Below are 25464 nucleotides of genomic sequence, written 5' to 3' on the forward strand. Positions count from 1 at the left end.
ATAAAAGGTTAAAATATGGCAAGTTTGATGTAGTTGCAGAAAAAGGTTAAAAATAAGAAAAACTGGGGAAAAATTATTCAAACAATATTCTTAGTTTCTTGAAGGCATCTGGCATCTGACCCCAAATGGGGTCCTGACCCCAAGGTTGAGAACCCCTGGACTAGACAATAAGGAAACATCAGTTTAGTCGGCAACATCCCTAGTATTGACTGTTTTTGTGACTGTAAATGGTTCTAAAGACGCTAAACTCATACATTCTGAAATCAAGCAACCAATCACTTTAAGGATGGACTCACCCTCAATCGGACAGTAGCGCGTGACCTTCTCTGGCATTAGTTGCCCCTCCTTGTGTCTGCAGTACACCTCGGCAATCTGTTGCCGACACTCCTTGGTCTTGGCTCTAGACAGAGCTGAAATGGCTTCCTTTCCACTGATCTCACACTTGGGCGGTTGGTCGTAGGTCCCATCCAGCGTCACTGAGGTCACCTGCTTCCTGTGCGGGTGCTGATGCCTGTGCTGTGACTGGGCCTGTTGGGCCTGGGAGGATCGGTAGTGCTGCTGCTGCTGCGATCCCCGTGCCTCGCTGTGAGCGTAGGAGGAGTGGTTGCTGCCCGCTGCCATTTGCGGGTGGTGTACGAGCAAGACTTCGTTGGAGCTCCGGCTCAGATTCGGGGCCTGTTGTTGAGCGTTGGCCTTCTGTTGATGCTCGCGCTGGTGCTTTCTATCGATGGCCCCGGCAGGTTGCCGGTGTGGCTGTGAGCGTGCGCCAAAGTTACTATTGTCTATATTTTCAAAGTCTTTGGGCACAGAATTCTCATTGTTGCTGTCGACTCTGCTTTTCTCTTTTGGCCGGTGGGAGTAGTATCCATCCTAGGAAGCAATCGGATAGCGGGAAAGGGGAGAGAAAGGGACACAAACAAGAAAAACTATTTTAAAATAGAGTGAGCAGCACGGTACATATCAAGTGTTGGATTAACAATCAATGTGGCATGTACGAGTGGGTAGCGCTGCGTTGAACCATGAGGCATGAAATGAAAAAGCAAGGTATTGAGTGTGAAGAGTACAAGGTGCACCATAACTCCGGGTGATGCAGGGCTGAGGGCTTTGTCGCTCCACGCCATCATCAGATTAGCCTCAGTTTCAATTAAATTCTCACTCAAATGGGCCCAGCGCTCCGTAAACAGATTACCAAGTGAGGATAAAGGAATATGACCATCAGTCCATGTGTGTGTGTGACAGTGTGTGTGCAGTCATGTTTCTCAGTGGAGTTGCATCAGGATGGGACTAAAATGTAGTGGCGCGACAACATGCTGTAAAGGGAGGCGTATGCAAGATACAATGGCAGCGTTTGGATTTACAATTTCTGTTTCGTAACCAAAAAGCAGAGAGGAAAGGGTATGTGTGTAGGTAGGGTTGGACATAGAGTATCGAGCATCGATTGGTCCCGGGACTGACTAATAGATTCTCCCGGAATCGTTGAAATTTTAAAATTTCAATTCCTACTTTCGATACCCAGTCTGCCGACTTGAAGTTTTATACATAAGGCTGACAGTACACTGTCATTATCTGTCATTAGCATGAATAAGGTGTAACGAAGCTAAGTGTCGTTCGCTAAATTATGACACTTCTGGAGCTATGTTGGCATTTTTTGGGTCAGGTTAGTGATCTAGTGGGGTTAGGCAGGGTTCGAGTAACAAAAATGATTTTGCAGCACTTGCCAACATGTACAATGATTAAACTCAAACTTTTGATGTAGATATCCGATTAATAGAGATGTAAAGATTAATCGTGACGCAGTTAAAAATTGATTCACGGTTAGGGTTAGGCGGTTCACATCGATACTCTGAAATTGAATCACAGTACATTTTTTTTTTTTTTATTTTTTATTTTTTTTTTACAGTCGAGGGCGCTATCTATTTAGAATTTGAAATTCAGGACGCAACACCGTGTTTTAAATCAGAAGTGTGGAAGCACAAAATGAAAGAGGTGAGAATCCGTGTATCATTTTTCATTTTCATGTTCATTTTTTTTCATTATGTAACAAAAACACAAAAAACATAAAAAACACTCATTTGATATTTGTTTCCAAAACCAAAATGAAAAAACGGTTGTTTTTCAAATTCAAGCTCTTTTGCTTCGGTACAGAAAACAAAAAACGGAAAACGAACACCTTTATTTGTTTTCTCCATTACGGATTTGCCAAAGTACGTGACCCGGAAGTGAAGCGTTACACATTCCGAGATATCTTTAGCTCTGCAACACTTAGGAGTCTCTAAATCCTCTGAAATGTCTGTGAGGAGGTTCTGTGCCCAACACCAGCTGAAGCAAAAAGGACACGTTTCGGATGCACAGTTGGAAGCAGCGATTTTGTCACGCCAAACTGCCGTTAGCATAGCCGTTAGCGTCGGATGAGAGTACTCTACCGGGTCACGCACTTTGGCAAATCGGTAATGGAGAAAATGAATAAAGGTGTTTGTTTTCCGTTTTTCATTTTCTGTACCGAAGCAAAGGAGCTTGAATTTGAAAAACAAGGCGTTTTCCATTTTTTCATTTTGGTTTTGGAAACAAATATCAAATAATGAGTGTTTTTTTTTCGTTTTTCATGTTTTTGTTACATAATGAAAAACGAATGAACGAATGATACACGGATTAAAGAACGTGAAATCCAAGGTAAGAGGGACACAGAGAGTTTATTTATATTATTTCTTTGATATTGGATTTGTTTTAAAGTCTAATTGTTAAGGCACAAAATACATTTTCAGTGGCACTTTTAAAAAGAAAAGGAACTATTATGCAGTTTTGCATTGTTTACTGTAGAGCCAGAATTTAACAGGTTTCTTCTTCATTTGTACCATTTCTTTCTTTATTTTATTCAAGATTTATTTTTAATTAAATTGCATTGTTTAGCATAGTTTATAAAGGGATTCTTTTAACAATGAAAGATAAAAGAAAATAGTTATCATTTGTCTACAGTCTATTTTTGTAAAATCAATTGTGAGAGAATTGTATCGTGAACCTTGTATCGGGAATCGAATCGCATCGGGAGTGAATCGCTACATCCCTACCGATTAATATTTAAATGAACGTAACAAACGATTAAATCCTTTGGTCATCTTGGGTTCCTTGGTTTTCGAGTAGGAACCATTGGTTTTCCAGGTGTGGATCCCATTAAAAATGGATACAGCGCACTCAAAAAAACACCATATTTTCATGCTTTTTCCCAGAAGTGAACATCTTTTTGACATATCTGCCTGGCGAGGCTATTAGGAATCGGAATTGGAATCAATGAAGTTAAAGCGATGCCCAACCCTATGTGTTGGTCACAACTGTTGTGCACTTAAACAACACACCAAGGACTAACCTGTCCTAATAAAATGCACTGAGGAGAAAGTACAAGGTAATGAAACAACACACAGAAGCTGAGGACAGATAAAAGCTTCTGATGATATAGAGATTCCAGATGTTTGTTTTATTTATGACTCACAGAAAGAGAAGAGGAAAGGGATTATGGTGAGTACAACAAGAATGATGTGAGAGATTAAAAGCCAGAGGGGTGAGAGTAGAAATATATTTCTAGGACAAAAGCCCAGTGACTATCAGCCCATCATCATCATCACTTCTCCTGTGTACAATCCCTGTCCTGATGCTGTTTGGCAGACACTTAGTACTTGTAACGGGATGATATCAGACATGAAACACCAAGCTGGATCAAATAGGCTCCTCCTCCCTAAGTTTCCTGCCTCCGCCCGCCCTTCACACTTCTCTTCACACACGTCGTTCAACCTCTTTCCATTTTCATCCCTTCTGCTTCACAACGTGCTCTTCTTTTCTCCTCATCTGTGCCATCCTATCTGTTTCCCTCTGCAGAGGTGAACGTAATGGATTACAATTACTCACTGTACTGTAATTGAGTTGCTTTTATCTCTACTTTGATTGATTTGTATTTGTTCTTGGCTGTCTTCCAACATATACAATACAATACAAAGAATAAACATTAATTTTAACATAAATGCAATGGGCTGAAGCAGCAACGGCTTATCGGAGTCCATCCCTAAACAGCATTATATAAAAAACATAAGAGAAACAACTCAATAACAGTGCTATTCATCAGCTTAACAACTCGTGTTTCAATAGGTGCAAAAACATTTTTGTATTTTAAAGAATTTTTTGAACATAGACAGTGAACTCATTAAGTTAAAGTCGTCCTCAACATCATTCCAAACTTTACAACGTAAACAGAAACACATCTTCTTTTAACATTTATTCTAAATGTACTTTTTTCAAAAATATAAACCCATCTTAAATTATATTTTCCTTTTCTTTGTTTAAAAAGGTACTTGTACTTTTTTGAGTATATTTCTAAATCAGTCATTTTAAAAGAAGTAAAGTAATTTGATACATTCCTACACCCAACCGTTACTGAGTAAATTATTTATTATTATTATTATTATTATTAATTTTTTTATTTTTTTAATGATCAACAGACATTTTGAAACTACAAAAAATGAAATAACCAGAGAACAGTCAAATGCATCACATCATAGACAACCAATCAGATTAAACGTAACGCACGGTGAGAAAACAACATTGAATGAGGTTATTTTCTCAGTTTTAGAGTTTATAAATGTATTTATATTTGGAGCCTGATATTATTATTTTTTTATTTTGAATTTACTTCATTGGTGTTATTTTATTTAAAAAATAATTGTAAATTTTTGACAAACCTTTTATTTTATACAGACACCTTTGTGGAAAATAAATTAAGTTCCATCTGTGGTAGATTTGGTCTCTTCCTTTTTAGGTTTATACATGTTTACTGTATTAAGGGAACCGTGGCAATATTTATTACCAAAAATAAACGTGTGGGTGAAAGTAACTAGTAACTTTTACTTTGAGTAATATTTAGTTGAGCTAATTTTTACTTGTAATTGAGTATTTTATGTATGACTTACTTGTACTTTTACTTGAATGTAATTTCAACAGTGTTGTGCAGTCAGGGTAGGCAAGGTAGGCAGTGCATACCCAAGGGTGAATTGATATTTTCATTATTTGTTTTAATTATAATATAAGTATAAATTATTTATTTTTCCATTTCCAATAGCCTACAGTACCTATACATTTTAAAGTATCAGCATTTTGTGCTTTTCATAGACCAAATGACTAAACAGCGCTATTTCCTGGTACGGCAGAGACGCTGCACAGTTTCACTCCGCTGTAAGAGAGGAGGAGGCCACGCCCCCTCCCAAACGCACATTGCTGCTCTGCTTTTGGCCCCATAGCGTGTTTCTATGCACATGCACAGTCAGTTCCCCGAGATGAAAACCATTTACTGCTCTATGCTAAATGTTATACGTACGTTTACAGTGCATTAGTGAATTGACATCACGTGACCGCTACTGCTACGTTCTCCAGCTAGTGGGCGGGATAACACTACAGGAAGGATGACAGCGTTAGAAACGATAGAGAAACTTTCTTTTGAGGAACCAGACCTTCAGCAAAGGCAAGGTCAGAACATTGTTGGTATTTTCTACAGTGAATGGAACAAAAGGAAGGATTGACTTTGTGGATGCTCCTCACTGAGGCTGTTCTGAGTTGTTGCTGGTGTCATTTTCTCCGTGTTTCTGTGTTTCCAACACAAACAACAGATGTGCTGCCGTGTCATGAGATATATCTTGTTGGGAGAGTATGGAGGCTATAATAAATAATTGTTTATGTTTCTTTTATGGTGTTTATGATGTTGATTTTGTTAGATGGCTAAATACTTGTTCATGTGGATCTTGTTGGGTTTTTTCTTTCTTATTATGAATTTTATATTTTGATAAGCGCATTGAGATGACTGTTGTAAATTGCGCTATACAAATAAAGTTGAATTGACTCGAATTGAATTAACACTTGCCAGCAGAAACATATGGAATTGTCATTGGTGTTGACAATGGTGGTCTCGATTTGCAACGCCCTGCCTACCCAACCCTAGTGCTCACAGCACGTCACTGAATTTCAATCAACTAACAGTATTTCTACTTGAGTACAATATATCAGTACTTTTGTCATTACCTACACACTTTTCTCCTGTTCTCATCTTCAACCACTTTCCTCACCATGTTTTTTCCTGAACGACAGAACTTCTTAATCCCACGTGTAACAGGAATTTAGGCCAAGTGATCAACTGGGAAACAATCCTTCATTCCTGAGTTTGAAGGAACTGCTTCAGGAGGATAATCCACACAGTTACACATCGCTTTGCACTGGCATTCCTAGTTGTTTGTGTACACTAGTGCATGGTTAGACTGGGTTTGAGTTTAAAGGGAAGCAGCAACAACATGTGTTTACCCTGGAGACGGTAACACTTTCACACCTACTGTGCGAGAGATCAAAGGACGAGGGACACGGTTTAAAAGTATGTGAAACCAAGTTGGAAAGAAATCACTTGGGTTTCCCAAAACCAACATTAGAAAAAGCCAACGTCCGAGGAGAATTCATGTGTATAAAGAAGATTATCTGTAGTATTCCCAGTTCTTTAACGGAAAAGAAACTCATGTTCTGATTCATGAGGGAACGGAAAACTGGCAGAAGATGTTGTTAAGCAGCTGGAGTAGCACAATTAATTACTGCTTAATCTACAATATGTTCCTTTTCTGACATATGGCCATTTGTAGACTGCAACTGTTGCTCTTTAAGCTCCAGTTTACACCAGCAAACCTTTGATCACTTTAATCAAACCAGGGTTTGTGTTCCTGGAAAGGTCTGGGTCATTTGGCCAAATGTGAACAAGGAACCAAACTCTGGTACAGATTAAAGAAGCGGACCGTAATAGTCTAGGGCGCGGTACGCAATTCATATATAGATCTGATATACATTTGACTGACAGATAAGTGGTGAGAGGTGTAAAGAGTTAATGCACAATTAATCAAATTTTGATTATGATCATGATTATGGTTGCCATGATTATAGGCAGTGGCTATTCATACAGTTGCCGTATCAATATACCGACATTCTGTCTGTACGCAGCGTCCCTCATTGGCCAGTGTAGGTTATGTGACTAAGACTAAACCAAAACCTAATCCTAATCCTAACATAGGGTTATAACCTAACCCTAACACTAAGACGCTACGTACATGTACTTCGGTAAACGTACCAATAGCACCGGGGGTTGTCTGTATGGCAACCGTACGAATAGACACTTTCATGATTAAATAAACCTGATTGTTGGCAAATTTACATTTATAATATGGGCTCTGCATTCTGTAATAATGTAGTCATTCAGTTAGGCTTGGGTACTGCTCCCCAGGGATGGGTTAAATTGCAGAGGACAAATTTCAATATATATGTGTAAAAACATATATACATGACAAATAAAGGCTTAAAGCCCCAGTTTAATTTAATTTAATTAAAATTTTGATTTAATTTAATTTAATTAAAATTTTGATTTAATTTAATTTAATTAAAATTTTGATTTAATTTAATTAAAATTTTGATTTAATTTAATTTAATTAAAATTTTAATTTAATTTAATTTAATTTAAATTCTTGGGTTAATTTTTTTTTTTTATTATCATAATTCTTATTTAAATCTTCATTTTACAATGTAAACTGTACACATATTGTTTAAAAGTATTGTAATAAAAACAGTTTTTTTTTAACCAAATATAATAAATAATCGTGATTATCATTTTTCTCATAATCGTGCAGCCCTAACTCATGTAAAACTGCCGTTACTGGTTTGAAATTTTACTCAAGTACAAGTAAAAAGTAGCTTTTAATAAAATGTATTATTATTATTAATAATAATAAAATCAACTCAATTACAGTAACGTAAATACATAATCCACGTAATCCATTACTTTCATCTCTGCGAGTGATCAAAGTAAAAAAAAAAGGGGAGGTAAAGTAAAAGGCCATACATTGGAGAGGTGACCGCTCAATTACATGTGGGAACAACGTATTTAATGTGGTTACAAATAAAAGATACAAACTACAAACAACCAATAGTCTTACTAAACAATTCCAGTAATTCATTTTGTCTTCTTTTTTGAAATAATATGTTATGCACTATCGATTGTTGATATGCGCACACTGAGCTCCCTAAGCCCAGCTGAGGAGGGGGGGAGGGAAACCGAGAGGTAAACGTTACAATCATCCATCACCGGTCGTTACACCCAGAGAAAGGCCTGTAGTGTGTAGCTGGGCGTTTCGGCGCCCCCTCTGGGGTTGGTTTAGTCCATTTCTCTATACACTGCTGACCCTTTCTAGTTTCTTTCATTTCCTCTGCCACATGGGAGGTAATATCTCACCTGTCTCCTCTCTCCTATACTCTCTCTTTTACTCTTTTTCTGCATCCTATCGTACTACTTTATTGCAGTGGGAAAGCACATACAGTATCTCTCTCTCGCTCTGCACCTGTAGCTTCACCTATCTGATGAATTACCTTTGAAACGATATACTGTACCACACGACTATGTTCCCATAAATTTGGAAATGACCGGAAATGGGGGGTTTAAAAAAAAAAAGCATCTCATCATATTCATTCATAGAGTATTCATACCGAACTGCATTCCGATTTAACAACAACTAATGGAGGGGTAGTCATTTGAAAAATGGGGCCCCCGGCCGCCCCTGTGACACGTACGGGTTAATGGGCCCCATTTATATATTGGTATGTGCCAATGATAGGTACCACCAAGCGTCTTATTTGCAAATAAATGAGAAATCGACTTTTTTTTTTTTTTCTTTTGGAGCCTCCCTGGGCCCCAAATCTGTGAGTGTCGCCCCATGCATGTGCAGTCACACACACACAGACACAAAGGTTGCAGTCAAGCATAGTATAGCGTACAAAGATGTCCCCGTGTGTGAATGGTTGCCTGCAGGTAAAGGATCTAATGAGCATGTGGCGAAAGAGCTCAGATTATTGACTTTAACCCAATCACTGCAACACTGTGAGTGAGCTGCACCGTTTGACATGACACGGCAGATTGATGACTGACAGATCTAGTTTACAGCTGGTCAGCACCTCAGGACAGACATGGGGTCGAGTAAGGACAAGCTCAGCATTTAGAAAACATCCTAAAAGTCTTTCTTATCAGCTGTAGAGATCTGAGAGAGTGAAGGCAGCCGCTCTTTTAAAGAAGTCTTGGACATGCATGCATTAATTCCCTCGTCTTTAATTGTAACTGAAGGAAAATTGGCTTTGATCATACATATATAAAGTGATAAAAGACCTTGCACCTGCTACGCCCGCTTTAACCAAATTAGGCCATAGGTCAGTGCTGGAGCTAACACGGCAGAAACACTTACAGAAATCTAAAGAACTACATGGAACATACTGATCTTTGGATTGTGGTGGTAGAGAAAACTCACGCCTTCTTCAGGAAACATGCTCACTATCTCCTAAAAGGACCTGCAAGGGCCTGGGTTGAACTTGGTTTCCGTACTGGTAGCTTCTGCGTCCTTATATGAATCGGATTAGCCTGAATAAGATTAAGCAATTAATTCAACCAGTCCACCTGGTGCTTCACAGCCCAACTGCTGTTTCACTCTCAGTCTTGGTTTGACTAATGTTTAATTGAGATCACATAGTTTCCCCCATATTATTTTCTTGAATCCAGCATTTCTTTGTAAAAAAATTGGCTCAAAGAAGATTTGTGGTAAATGTGTGTGGATGTACAATGTGGAGGATTCTTCTCTGTCTCACTTCAACCAACTGTTTCAAACCATCTTCTCAATGGGATAAGGAGTTCAGAGAATACTGATCACGTGTAATAACAGTATAAGTGTGTGTGAGCACAAATATAGGATTAGCGGCAGCTAATGAACAGTTGAATGAACAGTTGGGCTTTGGTATGAGACAGAAGCCTCTCAAGTGCCTTGTGACAAGCTATAGAGTGTAAGAGTGTGTGTGCGTGTGTGTGTGTGTGTGTGTGCGTGTGTGAAAGAGAAAGTCTAAGGAGCTGGAAATGACTTCAGCTTTTAGTTTGGGAAATGAGATTTGGAGGAAGGATACATCGTGTGAAGAAAAATCTCTTAATAATGAAAGACGAGAGCAATCTATTGCTTGTAGTGGTAACCGCTGAGAACAGATCAAAGCCTCCCAGAGCTTATTATCTGAGGGCTGAAGCTGCCAGGTTTTCACAAAGACCAGAGGGCAGAGGTGAACTCACAAACTGCTGTAAAATGTCTTTCTCCATCCTAATGGACATTTTTCTGTCAGGATTATACGGCTTTGGCGGAAACATTTGCATGCTGGAATTTCAAGTGGGGCAAACAGACAAAATCCAAGACCTTTGCACTGTGAACCACCAAAGAGAAGAGAGTTATCCTTTTAAAGGTATACAGACAGTGTATCTAAGAGCTGTAAAGGAATCTCCAGGGAGTTTCTTCAAGGCCATCGAGGAACTGCAAAAATATTTCTGCTTCTCTGCAAATTAATTCCTCCTGTCCAATTTTTTTGAAGGATGACGTAATCTCTTGCAACAAATCTTTTTCCAAAAAGCTCCGTCTATGCATGTATGAACTGATACATTTTGGTGACCAGTTGATACATGAAGCAGTCAAACCTGTGTAGCCTCTTCTATATGAACCTAAGGGTTGACAGATAAGATATACAGGACCAGAAGGGATTTGGGCATGTGGAGACAGTGATAGTGTCAGGACTGTGGGAACATGGGAGTAAAGTTAGTGAAATCCTTCATTTCCTATGAGGTGTTTGATGCTGAGGGGAAACCAGAATAAACAAATCCCACTAAAGGGACGGGAAGAATAAAGTGCTTCATGGACACTGAGCAGAGTTGGTTTATGAAACTCAAGAAGCAGAAACTAGCTCTCCGCTAACCTAAAAACCTAATTTGACCCAAACAAGTATTGACTTCTTAGCACAAGAAACTAGATGAGCGATTTGGACTCTTCTTTAAAGAGGAACTAAATCCCAGAACCTGTTTTTTTTCACCTGGAAACAAACATATTTGTGACTCAGTGGTAGAGTGGGTTGTCCAATAACCGAAGGTGTTCGAATCCTGCTCGATCCAAGTCATTGTCATTGTGTTCTTGGGCAAGGCACTTCACCCACATTGCCTTGTATGAATGGGTTTGAATTGTGCATGAATGTTGGTTGTGTTCAGCGCAGAATAGTAGCCACGCTTGTGTCAGCATTGCCCCAGGGCAGCTACATTATAGCTTACACCACCGGTATGACTAATGTGAGTGACTGGTGTGAATGAATAATGGTTTCTGTACACGCTTTGAGTCTCCTCAAAAAAAGCGCTATATAAATCCAAGCCATTATTATTATTATTATTACAATCAAATTGTAAAGTGGTTTCTGACGTTTTGGTGGCTTCTAACGTCACAAACTATCACAGTTGGCCACGCCCCCTTGTATAGTTGAGTACAGAACCTCCACCAGCAGCCTATGAGGCCCCACCTCTGCATTTGGAGGAATTCATTTCCTACTTCCTGCTCATTAGCATCTCACTTTTGAACTTTGCAGTCGCACTTTAAAGGAACTGAGAAAAAGATATAGTTCATGTGCATTTAAGGCACGGATATTTTCACCATAACTTTCTAATGCTGAAAAAGCACTGGAACCACTAGAAACTGTGACTGGGCGTGTCCTAATTCCTCCAAGAGAGACATTTTTCCTATTTTCCCGCCTAAACTCACATCAGCAAAACCTCATTACTAGTTGCTTTTTAAATGAGATCAGGCAGGTGTGATGGAGGTCAAGGCCCCTAAAGGAGGTAGAAAGTGAGCCTGGGGACACAAGAAAAATCACACAGAGACTTCATAAAGACATGAGCTTAGAATGTAAACCCACTAACAGACTGGTAGATAACCCCCCTTAACCTGACAAACAACCCTATCTTGCCCATGTGTTGTATTAGCTAAAGCTAATCAGTCAATCTGTGGTAAAGACTATCACAAGGACAAGTTGTTGGTGGCGATGCACTTATTTGTTAACAGCCATTGAACTTAAATAATATGAATGAGCAGAAGAAGAAGTTGGGAATGTTTGGAGGTCCCAGAAGTCACAATTTTAAACTTGTTTGCGTTTGCAAGAAAAGATCTGAAGAAGAACAACTTTTAAAAGTGTTTCATTATATTCTGAATAGCTTTTTTTATAATTTGCTTTTGTTACTTTCTGACAGATCAATCTCCTTAAATTACAAAAACTATTTTGTGTGGCAGTTACTTTGTCTGCATTGGTTTTCTCTCTGATCTTTTCCACAGTCTTTTGTATTTGTATTGCAGTCTCATTGGTAGCATGTTATCTGTGTACGTTGGTTCTGTGACTTGTCCCTTACATTAATGAACCAGTTTTACCAGTGCACTATAATAGCATTGGTTCATACCTTTGTTTACATGTATCTCGCCCTACATTAAACGGTGCACATGGCTTACATTATGAAACTAGTTCTGAATATCTACAAACAACAGGAAACGAGCCATTTTGCAGCCACTCTTCTGTCACTTTGCATAACAGCATCTGATAAATGCTTGAAATGTAAATCAGCTCCTTAATGGGTGTGATTTAATTTAGAAAAACCCTCACTGTGGTGAAAACGAGCTCAAGTAGAGGCTGCAGATGTAAGAAATGAAATAAAGAAATCAATTTTAAAAAATGCAGTGTTAATGTCCACAGGATTTCTTTTCTGGTTCTTTTCCTCAGATGTGGATTAGAGGAAATAGAGCAAAGCTATAACAAGTAATGCCCCTAAAGATGAACTCAGACTGAGTTCTGACAACAGGGAACCACAGAGCCAGTCTCTCAGGCATGTGGCAGGGCTGTGGTCGGCAATGGGATATGTGCCTCATCCTTGGCAAGGTTTAGTTTCACAGTTGAAACAGATGGATAAGAAGTTAACACAGAAAACGTACTCACTTGTAATTCATTGACTTACTTTTATTTCATGGAGAACTACCGTAACCCAAACAATACTTGCCTGACCTTTTTGTCCCTACAAGCTCAAGCTAGGTCCCCATACCAGCAGTTGTTAATGAGACACTCACGCAAGAGATGACAACTTCAAATGGAAATGCTATACATAAGGATATTTACCTCACAAAACAAAACCTGGTCCCTTCTCTTTCCTCTTTCTGTCACAAGAACCAGTTATTATGTTAAGGGAAGACACAATTACGTTAATGGCAGAGACAAAAAGTCCTCAGTCACTCAAGCTCAAGCAAGGTCCCCATACCAGCAGTCGTATATGACATACACATGCACCAAGACATGATAACTTCAATATGAAATGCTCTACGAGAATATTTATCCAACAAAACAAGACCCGTTCCCTTCTCTTTCTTCTTTCTGTCACAAGAATTAGTTCTTGTGCGAGTGTGAAGACACATTAGCGTTAATGGCAGAGACAAAAAGTCCTCAGTGACTCGTCCTCAGCCTCAAACAGTTAAACATATTTGAGTATTTCCTATGAATATAGTCAGGTTGTGTGACCTCATTACTGAGCAAACAGCAATTACTGTAGCTTTGTGTAGCCAACAGTCGATAAAAAAAGAGCGTGGAGAAGAGATCTCAAGAAAGCAGTAAGTGTTTAAATGCAGTCTTTTCTGTTGTAGCCTTTGTTATTAGACTGTTCTGATCACCTATCCCCAGGAAGTAAATGAGTTCACCTTTTTTAGTGGTTTCATTAGGTATGAATGTTTACATTAGGTCTAATACCTGTGCAGTTAAAACTAAAGACTTTCTCTTGGGTTTGAGTTGTCGAGAGCTTAAAATGATGCTTGCTTTCCACTCGTTAGTTACATTTGTAAGTTATCATTATTACTAACTTCTCCAACCAGGCAAGTCCATGTTGGACTAGTTCAGTTCACTAATCGAGCCCCCTGGCATTATTATTCTCTTCACTAAGGTCGGAAGTCTCTGAGAGTGTGTTTTTAGACAACTGGGTCCAAAAACCTGCTCTCAGCTGTTAGCTCAATGGTTAGCATCGTACTGCTACAGACTGGAGGGTTGGACTGTCTGAGGTCGATGACTCAAAATCTCTTGTCATCTCTCATGTCATTGTGTCATATTGACAACAAACATTTTTAGGTTATGTTCAAATGTAAACATTGAAAAGAAGCAGTTTTTTTTACAGTTTTTTTTCTATAGTTTACAATAATTTTACACATCTAAATTCACTTTTAAGTTAATATTCAACTGTAGACACATTTTCTTTACATTATAGACCAAAATGTCACAAAATCACCAATAAATGGATTACATTATTTGGTTTTTAGGCTCTATTATCAAATACTTTCTCATAAATGAGACATATTTGGTTCTCTTTTTATAATTACCTTAAATAAGGCCCATTCAGACATGAAACCTTAAAATAAACAAACAATTTTCTTAAAAATAAATCAAAGATTAAATGTTGAGTTGCTGCGTGGATGTGAGCCTTCTGACATGTATACACTTCAATAAAACAAACATTTAATAAATTGTTTTTTAACCATCCAAAAACTGAGAAACACAACTTATAGACGTGATTCTGAGGGTACACATTATTATTGAAAATATCTGTTGTTCTGTCTTGATTGTTTATATATTCTACATTATTGTATTTTTGTATTGGTAAACGTGGGCTGAGAGAAAAGTAACTTCAATCCTCTACATGTCTCATACGAATAATAGAATTGACAATAAAGCTGACTGATATGTACTTACTGATAACTGAATGGTAAGCCATTTCATAGTATTTACAGCGATATACAGTTTGCTTATACAAACAAAATCTTAGCTTGATACGTGGCAGGTAGATTAGATGCACATTTACAAGTCCTACACTGTCCATGCTGCAGGTTTTCTGCAGAGTGGAGCTGAAATTGAGTTTTCTTGTAAACTCGCACAAGCTTTAACGATGTGGCACTTAAAACTGGTATCTAACATAGACACACCACTCATTATTCATCATTATTGGATTGTTTTTTAAATAAAAGAAGCACCGATTCATGCTTGGGTCCAAAACGGGATTCTCATTTGAATAAGACAATACAAGTAATAGTCTGCCTAACATCACAACTTCTAAGCAAACCATCAAAGCAAGAAAACCTTCTTTATGATTGGTTATAGTGCTACTTTCTGTCGACCTTCGTTTTTTGTTTCTATGACAACCAGACCTAACGTGGACCAGGTTTGAATATGCAAGATTTCCACCTAACAACACATGTAGAATGAAAACTATTACAACCCATTATCTCTAGACGAAATGTGCCAGACTAGTGTTTCTCAAATGGGGTACGGGATAGCACTAAAGGGGGTACGTGAGAGAGAGAGAGAGAGAGAGAGAGAGAGAGAGAGAGAGAGAGAGAGAGAGAGACTAAATGAAAGAAAAATACACAAAATCACGACAAAATACACAAAAATAACAGAGAAACATACAAAACCACATAAGAAACAACACCAAACGACACCAAAAACAAACACGCTGAGAGATAATTTAAATAATACAAAGACACACACAAAATGAGAGTAAAATATACTGAAAATTAAAACGAACAGACAAACAACAACAAAATACACAAAATTACACTAAAAACACACAAAATGATGATAGAAATGATCTTGATTAGAACACGAACTGAAATTACAAAAGTCAGTCTTGGTTCCACATCAGGAGGGAGATGAACGGAAATGATTAAAACTAGAGAATTAAATCTATTCAGGAGGCACTAAATACTGTTACATGCTACTTATTTACAAAATGAGGTTCTTTAAAATGCGTTTTATCACTCATTCATCCATCATTATGCTCTGTAGTTGTTTTTTTCTCAGAATTCTGAGCTAAACGTTGTAGTCGGACAAAGGGGCTAGAGAAAGGGGGTACTTGAGCCAAAAACGTTTGAAAACCCCTGTACCAGACCTGCATGGACAGCTTGTGCAGAATACAGGTGAATGAAAACCTCCAGTCCAACACAAACTCAAGACTCAAACCCTACTGCATTCCTACTTGTAAGGCTCTTTTCTACTATTGTCATCAGTAATCCTCAGTGAACCATGACAACAATCCTACTCACTCACCTTATATAGCGTATGTGACCTCTGTGTCTCTCCACTGTGTGAAAACCCTCGACAAAACACCACACACTGATATTGACCTCCTATATTCCCACTTGAATAAAAAACCCAGAACGTTACATCTCCAGCTTTGAATGGAGGCCATTTCTGAGCCATATCTCTCAAGAACATGAGAAGAAAAAAAAATCCTCAACACCACCCTCTCCATCCCAACCTCGCACACCTCCCTGCTCAGCCATGAAATGACACCCCTATTAAATCAATTGTAAATCGTGAAATTTTGCACAAGAGACCCCCTTTTTCTGTGCACTTGACAGTGATTGAACTGCACAGCCATGCGTTTCCATTCACCACAGTGATGAGAAGAAAAGAGAGTGTGTGTGGGTGGGGGGGAGAGCTCCTGCGTCTGTGCGTTCTCGCTCGCTCTCTTTCTTCCTGTTAGCGTGTCTGAGTGTGAATGTGTGTGTGTGTGTGTGTGTGTGTGTGTGTGTGTGTGTGTGTGTGTGTGTGTGTGTGTGTGTGTGTGTGTGTGTGTGTGTGTGTGTGTGTGTGTGTGTGTGTGTGTGTGTGTGTGTGTGTGTGTGTGTGCAACATGAGGACAATTTCCCCTGTAACATTACGGGCCCCTGCTGAATGGCGTGGCTACACACAGAGCCTTCTGTGCATTGAGTGAGCATGTGGAGGGGGGGGGGGGGGCAACACAGTGGGATTCTGCAGCTCATCTATAAGGGTGCAAAGAGAAAAGGCCACAGATAGAGAGAACGAACAAACATTTAACATAGGTCCCCAAACAGCCCCGGGGGGTGGGGAGGGGAGGGTAGGGGGGGATTGTAGAGAAAAAACAAGACGATCGTGGAAGTTATAAATAGAGGTGGGGGGGGGGGGGCACATGAGAAAGAAAACAAGGGGGCTGAGGCCTTGAGGCCTTCCTTTTTTACTCTGCGTGAATGAGCAGGTGGGAATGACATGAATGATGTAAGGTCTACAGTGCGTGTGTGTGTGTGTGTGTGTGTGTGTGTGTGTGTGTGTGTGTGTGCCAGCATACAGTATGTGTGTCATAGTGGTCGTCACTACACCAGTCAGTGTGGGATAAGCTTTTCACAGCAAAGTTTTCAAAGTTGTTTAACTTTCTTACAACAATAAAGACAGAAAAAGTATGAATCATGCATGGCTACGTTCACACTGCAAGCCTTAATGCTCTATTCTGATTTGTTTTTGCTCAGATCCAATATTTTATTTTGTTTGCATTACCATTTAAATTGTGACCTGTGTCAGATTCCAGTGTGAACGGTTTGCTGCTCTGAATTGACCCGCATGGGCATTTTCACGTTTGTCTCAAAGTGTTTGTGCAGTGGAAGCTGGAGAATGAATGAGCAGGTGGAGAGAAGAACGATGAAAAAGAAAACCAGAGCCAAATGTTTAGTTTTAAACACAGACCAGTTATGTAAGGCCCTATATATATATATATATATATATATATATAAACTGTTTTGTTTTTCCCAAATTCTGTTTTCACTTTAATTTTTTTAAATTCCGTTATTTATTTATTTTTAAATATTTATCATTTTTTAAAGAAAATATTTGTTCTTAACTCCTGTGAGGAAACACAATAAATACTAATAAATAAAAAAAACTCATAATTAAACAAAAAATGTACGTCAAAAATAAAGTGAGATACAATTAAAAGGTAGATATAAGTTGCACTGACATGGATTATTCTATATGTCATATAAAGATGTATGAGAACAGCATTAATGTCACCTGATTTCCTCTCAGGGATCAATGGTTTACTGAATCTGAGCAGGTTTATTATTTATTATTATTAGTAGAATTATTTCTACAGTTTTTATCGTTCCTGGTCATCTCCCGACTTGTGTGGGACCAAAACTGACACTTGTATTTTCAGTTTATGTTCTAATCAAGATCATTTCCGTCATCAATATTATTATTATTGTCATTTTTAACTAAAGATGAACATAAAACCCCATATTTTTTTAATGCTTTCATTTGTTAATTTTCCACTCTCTCAAGTAGCCTACCCCCTTTAGTGCAATCACTGAACACCTAGGGATACACGTACCACCATTTGAGAAAGACTGACTGAAATCATATAGTGCTGATATCATTTTCAGCAGCAAAAACTAAGGAGCCAAGTCAGACTTTGTTGTTCACATAGAGCCAAACAAAGCAGACTGTTCAACAATTCCGTCCCTAAATATTAGCTTAAACTCACACAAACCAATTATTGGTTTAATAATTATGGATGTTTTTACATCCAATCAAAGGGTGAAGAAGAATTTGAGAAAGTAAAGAGCACTTTATGTCATGGAAAATAAAGAAAAGCTACATACAGTACATATCTCATGCCTGCTACAATGCAGCTGTCATATTTACAATGACCACTAGTGGGCGTCATAATTCTGCTGCTGAGCCTGAAACAGACACAGTTTGGTCCCGATCCGATGATGGCATCGGATATTGGTCCGATATCAGCCAAAAAAACAAATATCGGATTCTATCGAATTGCATCTAAAATCTCCGATATAAACGCTCCAATAAGTTTTTGTTGTTTTTGTCTCCGCCCTCAGTCGTTCCCACCATATACTGACTGTAAAAAATAACTGAAGTTAACTTGAGTTGTTGACTATTGTTCTCTGTTTGAGTAACATCACTTGATTAAGTCTTTTCTAACATTCCACACTACAAAATAAGTCATGAAAGTATGTGTTATTTGTGCTGATGATGTATCGCACAGATATTGGTATCGGCCAATAATCAAGGCTGCAATATCGACATCGTATCGGAAGTGAAAAAGTTGTATCGGGACATCCCTACTCCTAATCACGTCACTGTGACTAATACAAAACAATCACGTTATGTCATTTGAGCTTTTATGAAGTGTGTCAAATATGAAGTGTTGGATTTTGCCCAGTGGCTCCTGTTTGCTCAGTGTTGCGTTTCAGGAAAAACATAAGACCCCTGGGAGGACTACAATCGTTCCCAGAGGAGGATTTGAGTCATTCCACACTGAGGCAACACAGGCACTGGTCGTGGCTGTGTTGAATGATCTGCTAAATGATTACAAGCTGACTTTTTAGTTGTGGCTGAACATGAGAGGCAAAATACAGGATGTTGCAGTACATGCATGAAAAAACACAAAATGACAAGTTAAGGAGTGTGAATTCTTCAGCTACGGATTGATTTTCCTCATTGATACCAAACATTAAAAAGTCTCCGACCATAAAATGACAGAAAAAAAAAAAAAATGAATTAAATGTGTTTGGTTTCCTTCTTTACAGGTAAAAGTCTGCAGGGTTTATAGAGCACAGGGATAGGAAGATAACGATCAAAGGAAGGTGCAACGGTAAGAAAGTGTAGGTGAGGAGTTAAGCTCTAGAGCTCGCAGAAAATGAGCACAGATGGCTGATTCGATCTTTTGGCCTGACACACAGGCCATTAAAAACTTGTAGAAGATTGAAGGTCAAACTGTCCGTCTCACTGTATCCCCAAGCACAGAAATGAGTTTAGATCTTATTGGCTTTTGCTGTGTTCTCCACGACTTTTTCACACGACATTAACAAAACACACAAATCAAACATGTCCTGTGTGAGGTGTTTTTAATCGTTGCTGCTGCACTAACATTCAGGGGTAAACTGCTTAGAGTGAAGATGCAATAACTGCATACTGACGCCTTTCTCTGCTCTTTGGTCTCCATCACCTTTCTAAGAATTTTCTCTTTCCCTCAAAGAGTCAGATTTCATGGATTGCAAAGGTTGACGTGAACATCTCCAGGTATGAAGTTTTCCTGGTGGAGAGCACTCCCAGCGCTCCTACAGTCCACCATCGACACAACTTGACACTTTAGTAAGGGCGCTTTCACACTGGTTTAGACCCGGACTGGGTCTGAATATGCGTAGGACAAGTGATCATTTTATCACCTTGGTTTAATTGTGTGTATTTTCTGTCATTTTCTACATTGTTGTTGATTTGCATGTTTTTGGGGTCATTTTCTGTATTTTTTGGATGTTGTTTTCTGTATTTTCCTGTCATTTTGTTTGTGTGTCTGGAGCTATTCTGTAATGTGCTGTTATTTTATTTTTCTTCGTCATTATTTTCGGTGTTTTTCTTCAAATGTTGTATATGCAATCTATTATCCCCTCTGTTAACCAAAAAAGCCCTTAAAAACTATGTGTTTTTGCGAAAAATATAGAATTTTGTAAAAACTCCATCATACCCCTAAAATTATTTTTGCCTGGTATTATTTAGTCTTATTGTTATTTCTATTTATTCTATTGATGTAATGTGTTCTTTTTTCCCCTTGTACTTTATTTTATTTATAACATGTATCTTGTATTGCAAAAATAAAATAAAATAAAACAGCTTCAAGTCCCTCCCCCCCAAAAAAAAACAAAACAACTTTGAATCCAACTTCTAAAGCCTCTTGCTTTAATCATGACTTCCTGAACAGACCACACCCAAAACAAGTAGCAACACAATCTGGTAAAATTATAATGTTCACCTCCTCCTTTGTACATTAAAGGAGCCATGTTAATATCCTATGTGTCCCCCCTTCCTGTAATCAAAGCCCAACACGCCGCCCTGCAGGAAGACACATCAGCAACACTTTTGGCTCTCATTTCCTTCTCCGCAGCAGGAGCTCATGGGGAAATGCCAAGACCCTGGTTCTGCATGAGAGCGACAAAAGGACTGAGGCACACAGCGAGCCTGTAATGTCTGTAATTTGTCCACATTTCAGAGGAGACGAGACCAAAAAAAAAAACTGAGACACCAGCACTCACTCAGCTCAGAGCATCTTTATAGGCTTCTCCATTAACACTGTGGCTGTGTAGGAAATGTCATACTAACATACTACATTCCATACTAACATACTACTAGGCCTGGGCGGTATCCAAGTTTTGATAGCTACCTATTTTACCATGGTATACGGTATTACCATGACTAATTAAAATGTGTGTGTGTGTGTGCGTGTGCGTGACAACGAAGAGGACTGATTGCTTCTTTTCCTTCTTCTCCGGCCGTATGTTTACAGCACTTATCATTAACAGTGCCGCTTTTACAAAATCAAACATCCCCTTTTCAAAATAAAAGCATCTCTTCTTGCCTTCCATTAGTTGTAAACCCTTTTGTTAATAGGACTCTTGTTTTGAAGCGGATGTTTTTTTTCTGTAGCACAATGGCAGGTCTCTGAAGGCAACAGGGAATGCTTTTATTTTGAAAGCCAAATAGCTTGAAGCCAATCCCAGGACCATTTCACCTTGCAATGCATCATGGGGCCGTTGAGTATGACTAGTGTATCCTACCATTTTCGCATACAGTATACATCTGGGTATTTTTCATGTACTCAATCTTTCCATACTATCTAATGTGAACACACTACATACTCATTAGTACGTTAGTATGTGATTTTGAACACAATCCTGGTCTTTCCTTCTATGACATGAAACCATGACGGTAGCCCTAATTACTACAGTGGCCTGGAGGAGCTCAGCCCAAAGACGGACCCCGGGGGAGAGAGACTTGTGTACCCTCTTAAGTGCTCAAGATCTATTTACAATTTTGACTTTTTAAAAATCGCCCTCAAACAATGATGCAGTTTTGATTTTACATGAATTAATCGTGCAGCCTTACGTCCATAAAGCACCAGGCCTCACAGCCTTTATTAGAAAGCAAACTCACTGCTTTTTTCCCTTTTCTTGTGCGTAATAAATGTTTTCTTCTGCAATGTATGATGTCACCCTCTGACCCGCTCAGTTTATCACTTTAGATCTGTACTTAACAACAACAACAAATGTAGCAGCAGGTCATTTGTTTCAATCCAAAGCACATTTTATTGAGACAGAGCGAGGTTTTCTTTCTCTTTTCTCTCAATTTTCCTCAAAGTATCATGTCAGTGGTGGGAGGCTTTACATAATTTCTGTCACAGTTGCTTATCTCAGCCCTATATCTCCTGTGAACACTTACTGTAGGTGTGTAGCTCTACAGAGCAGCAGCACTGGACTGTTGGTTATTGGTGTTACAATGGCTGCAGGGCTACACTTCACTTAAGCCGTCACGCCTGTAATAAACAGCAGATTTTTAGCGTGGAATTGCCAGTGTGTGTGTGTGTGTGTGTGTGTGTGTGTGCACGTCTGGTAGAGAAAGAGATGAAGTAGAGGCACGGCGTGGTAAATATTGTAGCTCATGGCCACGTTCTTTCTATCCAACGACACAACCAGCAACAGTTGATTGTAGGGATGTAACGATTCACTCAACTCCCAATACGATTCGATTCACGATACTGGGTTCACGATATGATTCTCTCACGATTTATTTAACAAAATGGGACTGTAGACAAATGATGACTGAAAAATGTTCCTTTATTTTTTGGGGGGAAAAAACTAGAAAATACTGTATTATTTTTATTTTATTTTTCATTGTCAAAAGAATCCCTTGATAAACTATTCAAAAAAAAATAATTAATGAAATAAATAAAGGAATAATACAAATGAAGAAGAAGCATATTAATTTAAATTATGGTTCTATAGTAAACAATGCAAAACTTCCTAAGTTTTTTTCTTTCTTTTCTTTTTAAAAGTGCAACTGAAAATGTATTTTGTGCCTTAACAATTGGACTTTTAAAAAAAAAAAAAAAAAAAACAGTCATTGCATTGTATTTATGTCAGATATTTGTTTGGACCAGCAGACGGCATTGGTAACCCAGTGTTCGGTTGGCATGCAGATATTCTAGCAGTGAAGAAGAGATGCTATGCTAGCAGACAGAGCTAATAGAAAAACTTGACTTTTACAGATATTCACGTAATATTACAGATATTCTTTCGGTGCTAAAGGGGTAAGGAATCATTTATGAACATGTTTAAGAGTAGAAGGTGGCCAGAAGGAAAGTAGTAGCAGATTCCGCCCGCCGCCAACACTTCTGGACAAGAAAAGTTTTAAAAAAAGTACTGCGATTCAATTTTCACAGTATCGATGTGAACCGTGATACCTATGAATCGATTTTTAACTGCCTTATGATTAATCGTTACATCCCTAGTTGATTGTTTTGGTCACAGGTGAAAATGACTCTCCACACAGTGAGACCAGCTTGTACTGACGGATTAAACTCATTTTTTTAGTGTTAAAATTAAATTCACACCTTTTCAACGTGACCTGAAAAACAAAAATGAACAATAATAATTCCACCTGTTTATAATCTTGGTTAATTTTAAAGCTGCTCAACCACGTAACTCACATGTTTAAAAGTGCACGAGGGCATTATGTGTCACGTAAAGATCTGTAATGTAAATACAGCACAGCAAAGTTTTACATTTAAAAAAGAAATTAAAATAATCTGTGAAATACGCTAGCAATGCATCATGGGACAGTTAAGTATGACGAGTGTGCCCACCGTGCATACTTAAAAAATGTCCTGATATAGTATAAATCCAGGTATTTCTCGTGTATTTCATATTTTTCATACCATCTAATGTGAACACACTACATACTAACTTTGACGTGAAACGTAGTACGTTAGTACAGGGTTCCTACAGCTTCAGTCACATTAAAGTCAAGACTTTTAAAATACTTTTTATTGCCATTTCAAATAAAATTTAACATAAAATTTAACATTTTTTCCAGTGAATGGCAGCCCCCCAAAATAAAAACACAAAAATACACAAAATGACTGTAAAATACACAAATAAAACAGACTAAAATAATCAAAATCACTCAAAAAACACACATAATGACTACAAAAATAGTAATAAATCTATAAAACAACGGAAAATACAAAAAATAAAAACCATTAAGATAAATCTTTGTTGGAGAGGAACATTTCCACATGCTGTTGAAACTCCCGCTGCAACCACGTCACTGTCACTGTCACTGTTTTGTAATTGGTTCCGCTGGTTCGTGATTGCGCAATTAATTTAAGACTTTTTGATTATGGCCTTATTTTTAGATTCATAAATTTAATGCCTTTTAAGACTTTTTAAGAATTCGCTGGAATTACAAAAACTACAGGATTCTTGATGTTTCACGTGTACAGTGAGCGTTCCTGCAGTGATAAGGAGTCAGGCTAAGGTTTTTGTTTTTTTTTTAAAATACTTTATTAATCCCTGAAAGGAAATGACATTGCACTCTGTTATTTTTTTAGGGACATGCATCTCACACACATAGGCCCAAATCACACACACACAGGATGGAGAGATGCAGGAAGCGCACCAGAGTTTGGTGCCTTGCTCAAGGGCACCTCTGCAGTGCTCAAGAAGTGCCCTGGCACCTCTCCAGCAACCAGAACAACTTCTGTATTTTGGTCGGCACTGGGACTTGAACCGGCCACCCTCCGGTTTCCAACCCATGTCTCTACGGATTGAGCTACATTTATGTTTAATAATCTGTTTCTTCTCACTCACTGTCGTCCTAATCTGACCTATAGTTGGTGTTTTATTTGTGTGATAATTTAGCTCACCTGTGTGTGTGTTATTTTCTGTATTTTAGTTTCTCTCCTTTTTCATTTTACCTCTGACTTTCTGTCACACAGTAGCTGTGTGGCCTCAGCGCTTTTCCTACCGAGTGTGTACGTGTGTGCGTGTGCGTGTGTGCGTGTGTGCGTATACGTGCATGTGTGTGTGTGTGTGCCTCTTCTCCTCCTTGTGACATTTCTGTGCCAGGTGTGACAAATGGCAGGCTGAGAGGAAACATTTATTCCCTGTGGTGAACTTAATTAGCCTATCAGCTGAGCCTTGGCACCGACTTGTTTTTTTGAGAACCTCACTCACACACATGCACACACATGCACACACACAGACCATCGCAGTCGCACACATTTATCCTCAAGTTATAATCCTCTAACAAGTGCACGCGTAGACACTCACAAAAGCATCAGACGAAACCCGCTTTACTATGAATCACACGGATAATTGGACAGAACAATTAAATGATGTCTAAATTACTGCTCCAATCCTTATTTTTATTCTCTGACTTCACATCCAGAGGGACTCCACTGTAGCCATCCTCATCTTCTCTTCATTAAAAGGTTAAATCATTTATAAATTACAGCCCGCTAACAGCAATTAGCATATGGTGGGTGTTCAGAGGCCGTACTGGAGCTGAGACGTGTGTGTGTGTGCACGTGTGTGTGTAAACATCTGTGGGGAGAGCATTGCCCTTGTGTCCAGTGAACCTGCAGCCCGGCAATATGGCAGGAACACACACACACACACACACACACACGATAATTGATGAATGAGTGATAACGTACATTTCAAACAATTTCATTTTGTAAATAATTAGAATGTAACAGTATTTATTGCCTCCTGAATTGATTTATTTCTATAGTTTATATCATTTCCATTCATCCTGATGTGGAACCAAGACTGACTCTTGTATTTACAGTTCATGTTCTAATCAAGATCATTTCTCTCATCATTTTGTGTGTTTTTGGTGTCATTTTGTGTA

The 25464-nt window shown here is 38.5% G+C and overlaps 1 protein-coding gene across 1 annotated transcript in view; it reads right to left on the reverse strand.

Moving 5' to 3' along the window:
• xylt1 (xylosyltransferase I) overlaps positions 1-25464 on the reverse strand; it is a 139097-nt gene that overhangs the window by 70419 nt on the left and 43214 nt on the right. The window contains exon 2 of the mRNA XM_028446971.1: positions 297-870. Within this exon, the coding sequence (XP_028302772.1) occupies positions 297-870 (574 nt within the window). The remainder of the gene's footprint in view (positions 1-296; positions 871-25464) is intronic.

Source organism: Gouania willdenowi, chromosome 1, assembly GCF_900634775.1.
Source record: "Gouania willdenowi chromosome 1, fGouWil2.1, whole genome shotgun sequence".
In the NCBI taxonomy this organism is placed as follows: domain Eukaryota; kingdom Metazoa; phylum Chordata; class Actinopteri; order Blenniiformes; family Gobiesocidae; genus Gouania; species Gouania willdenowi.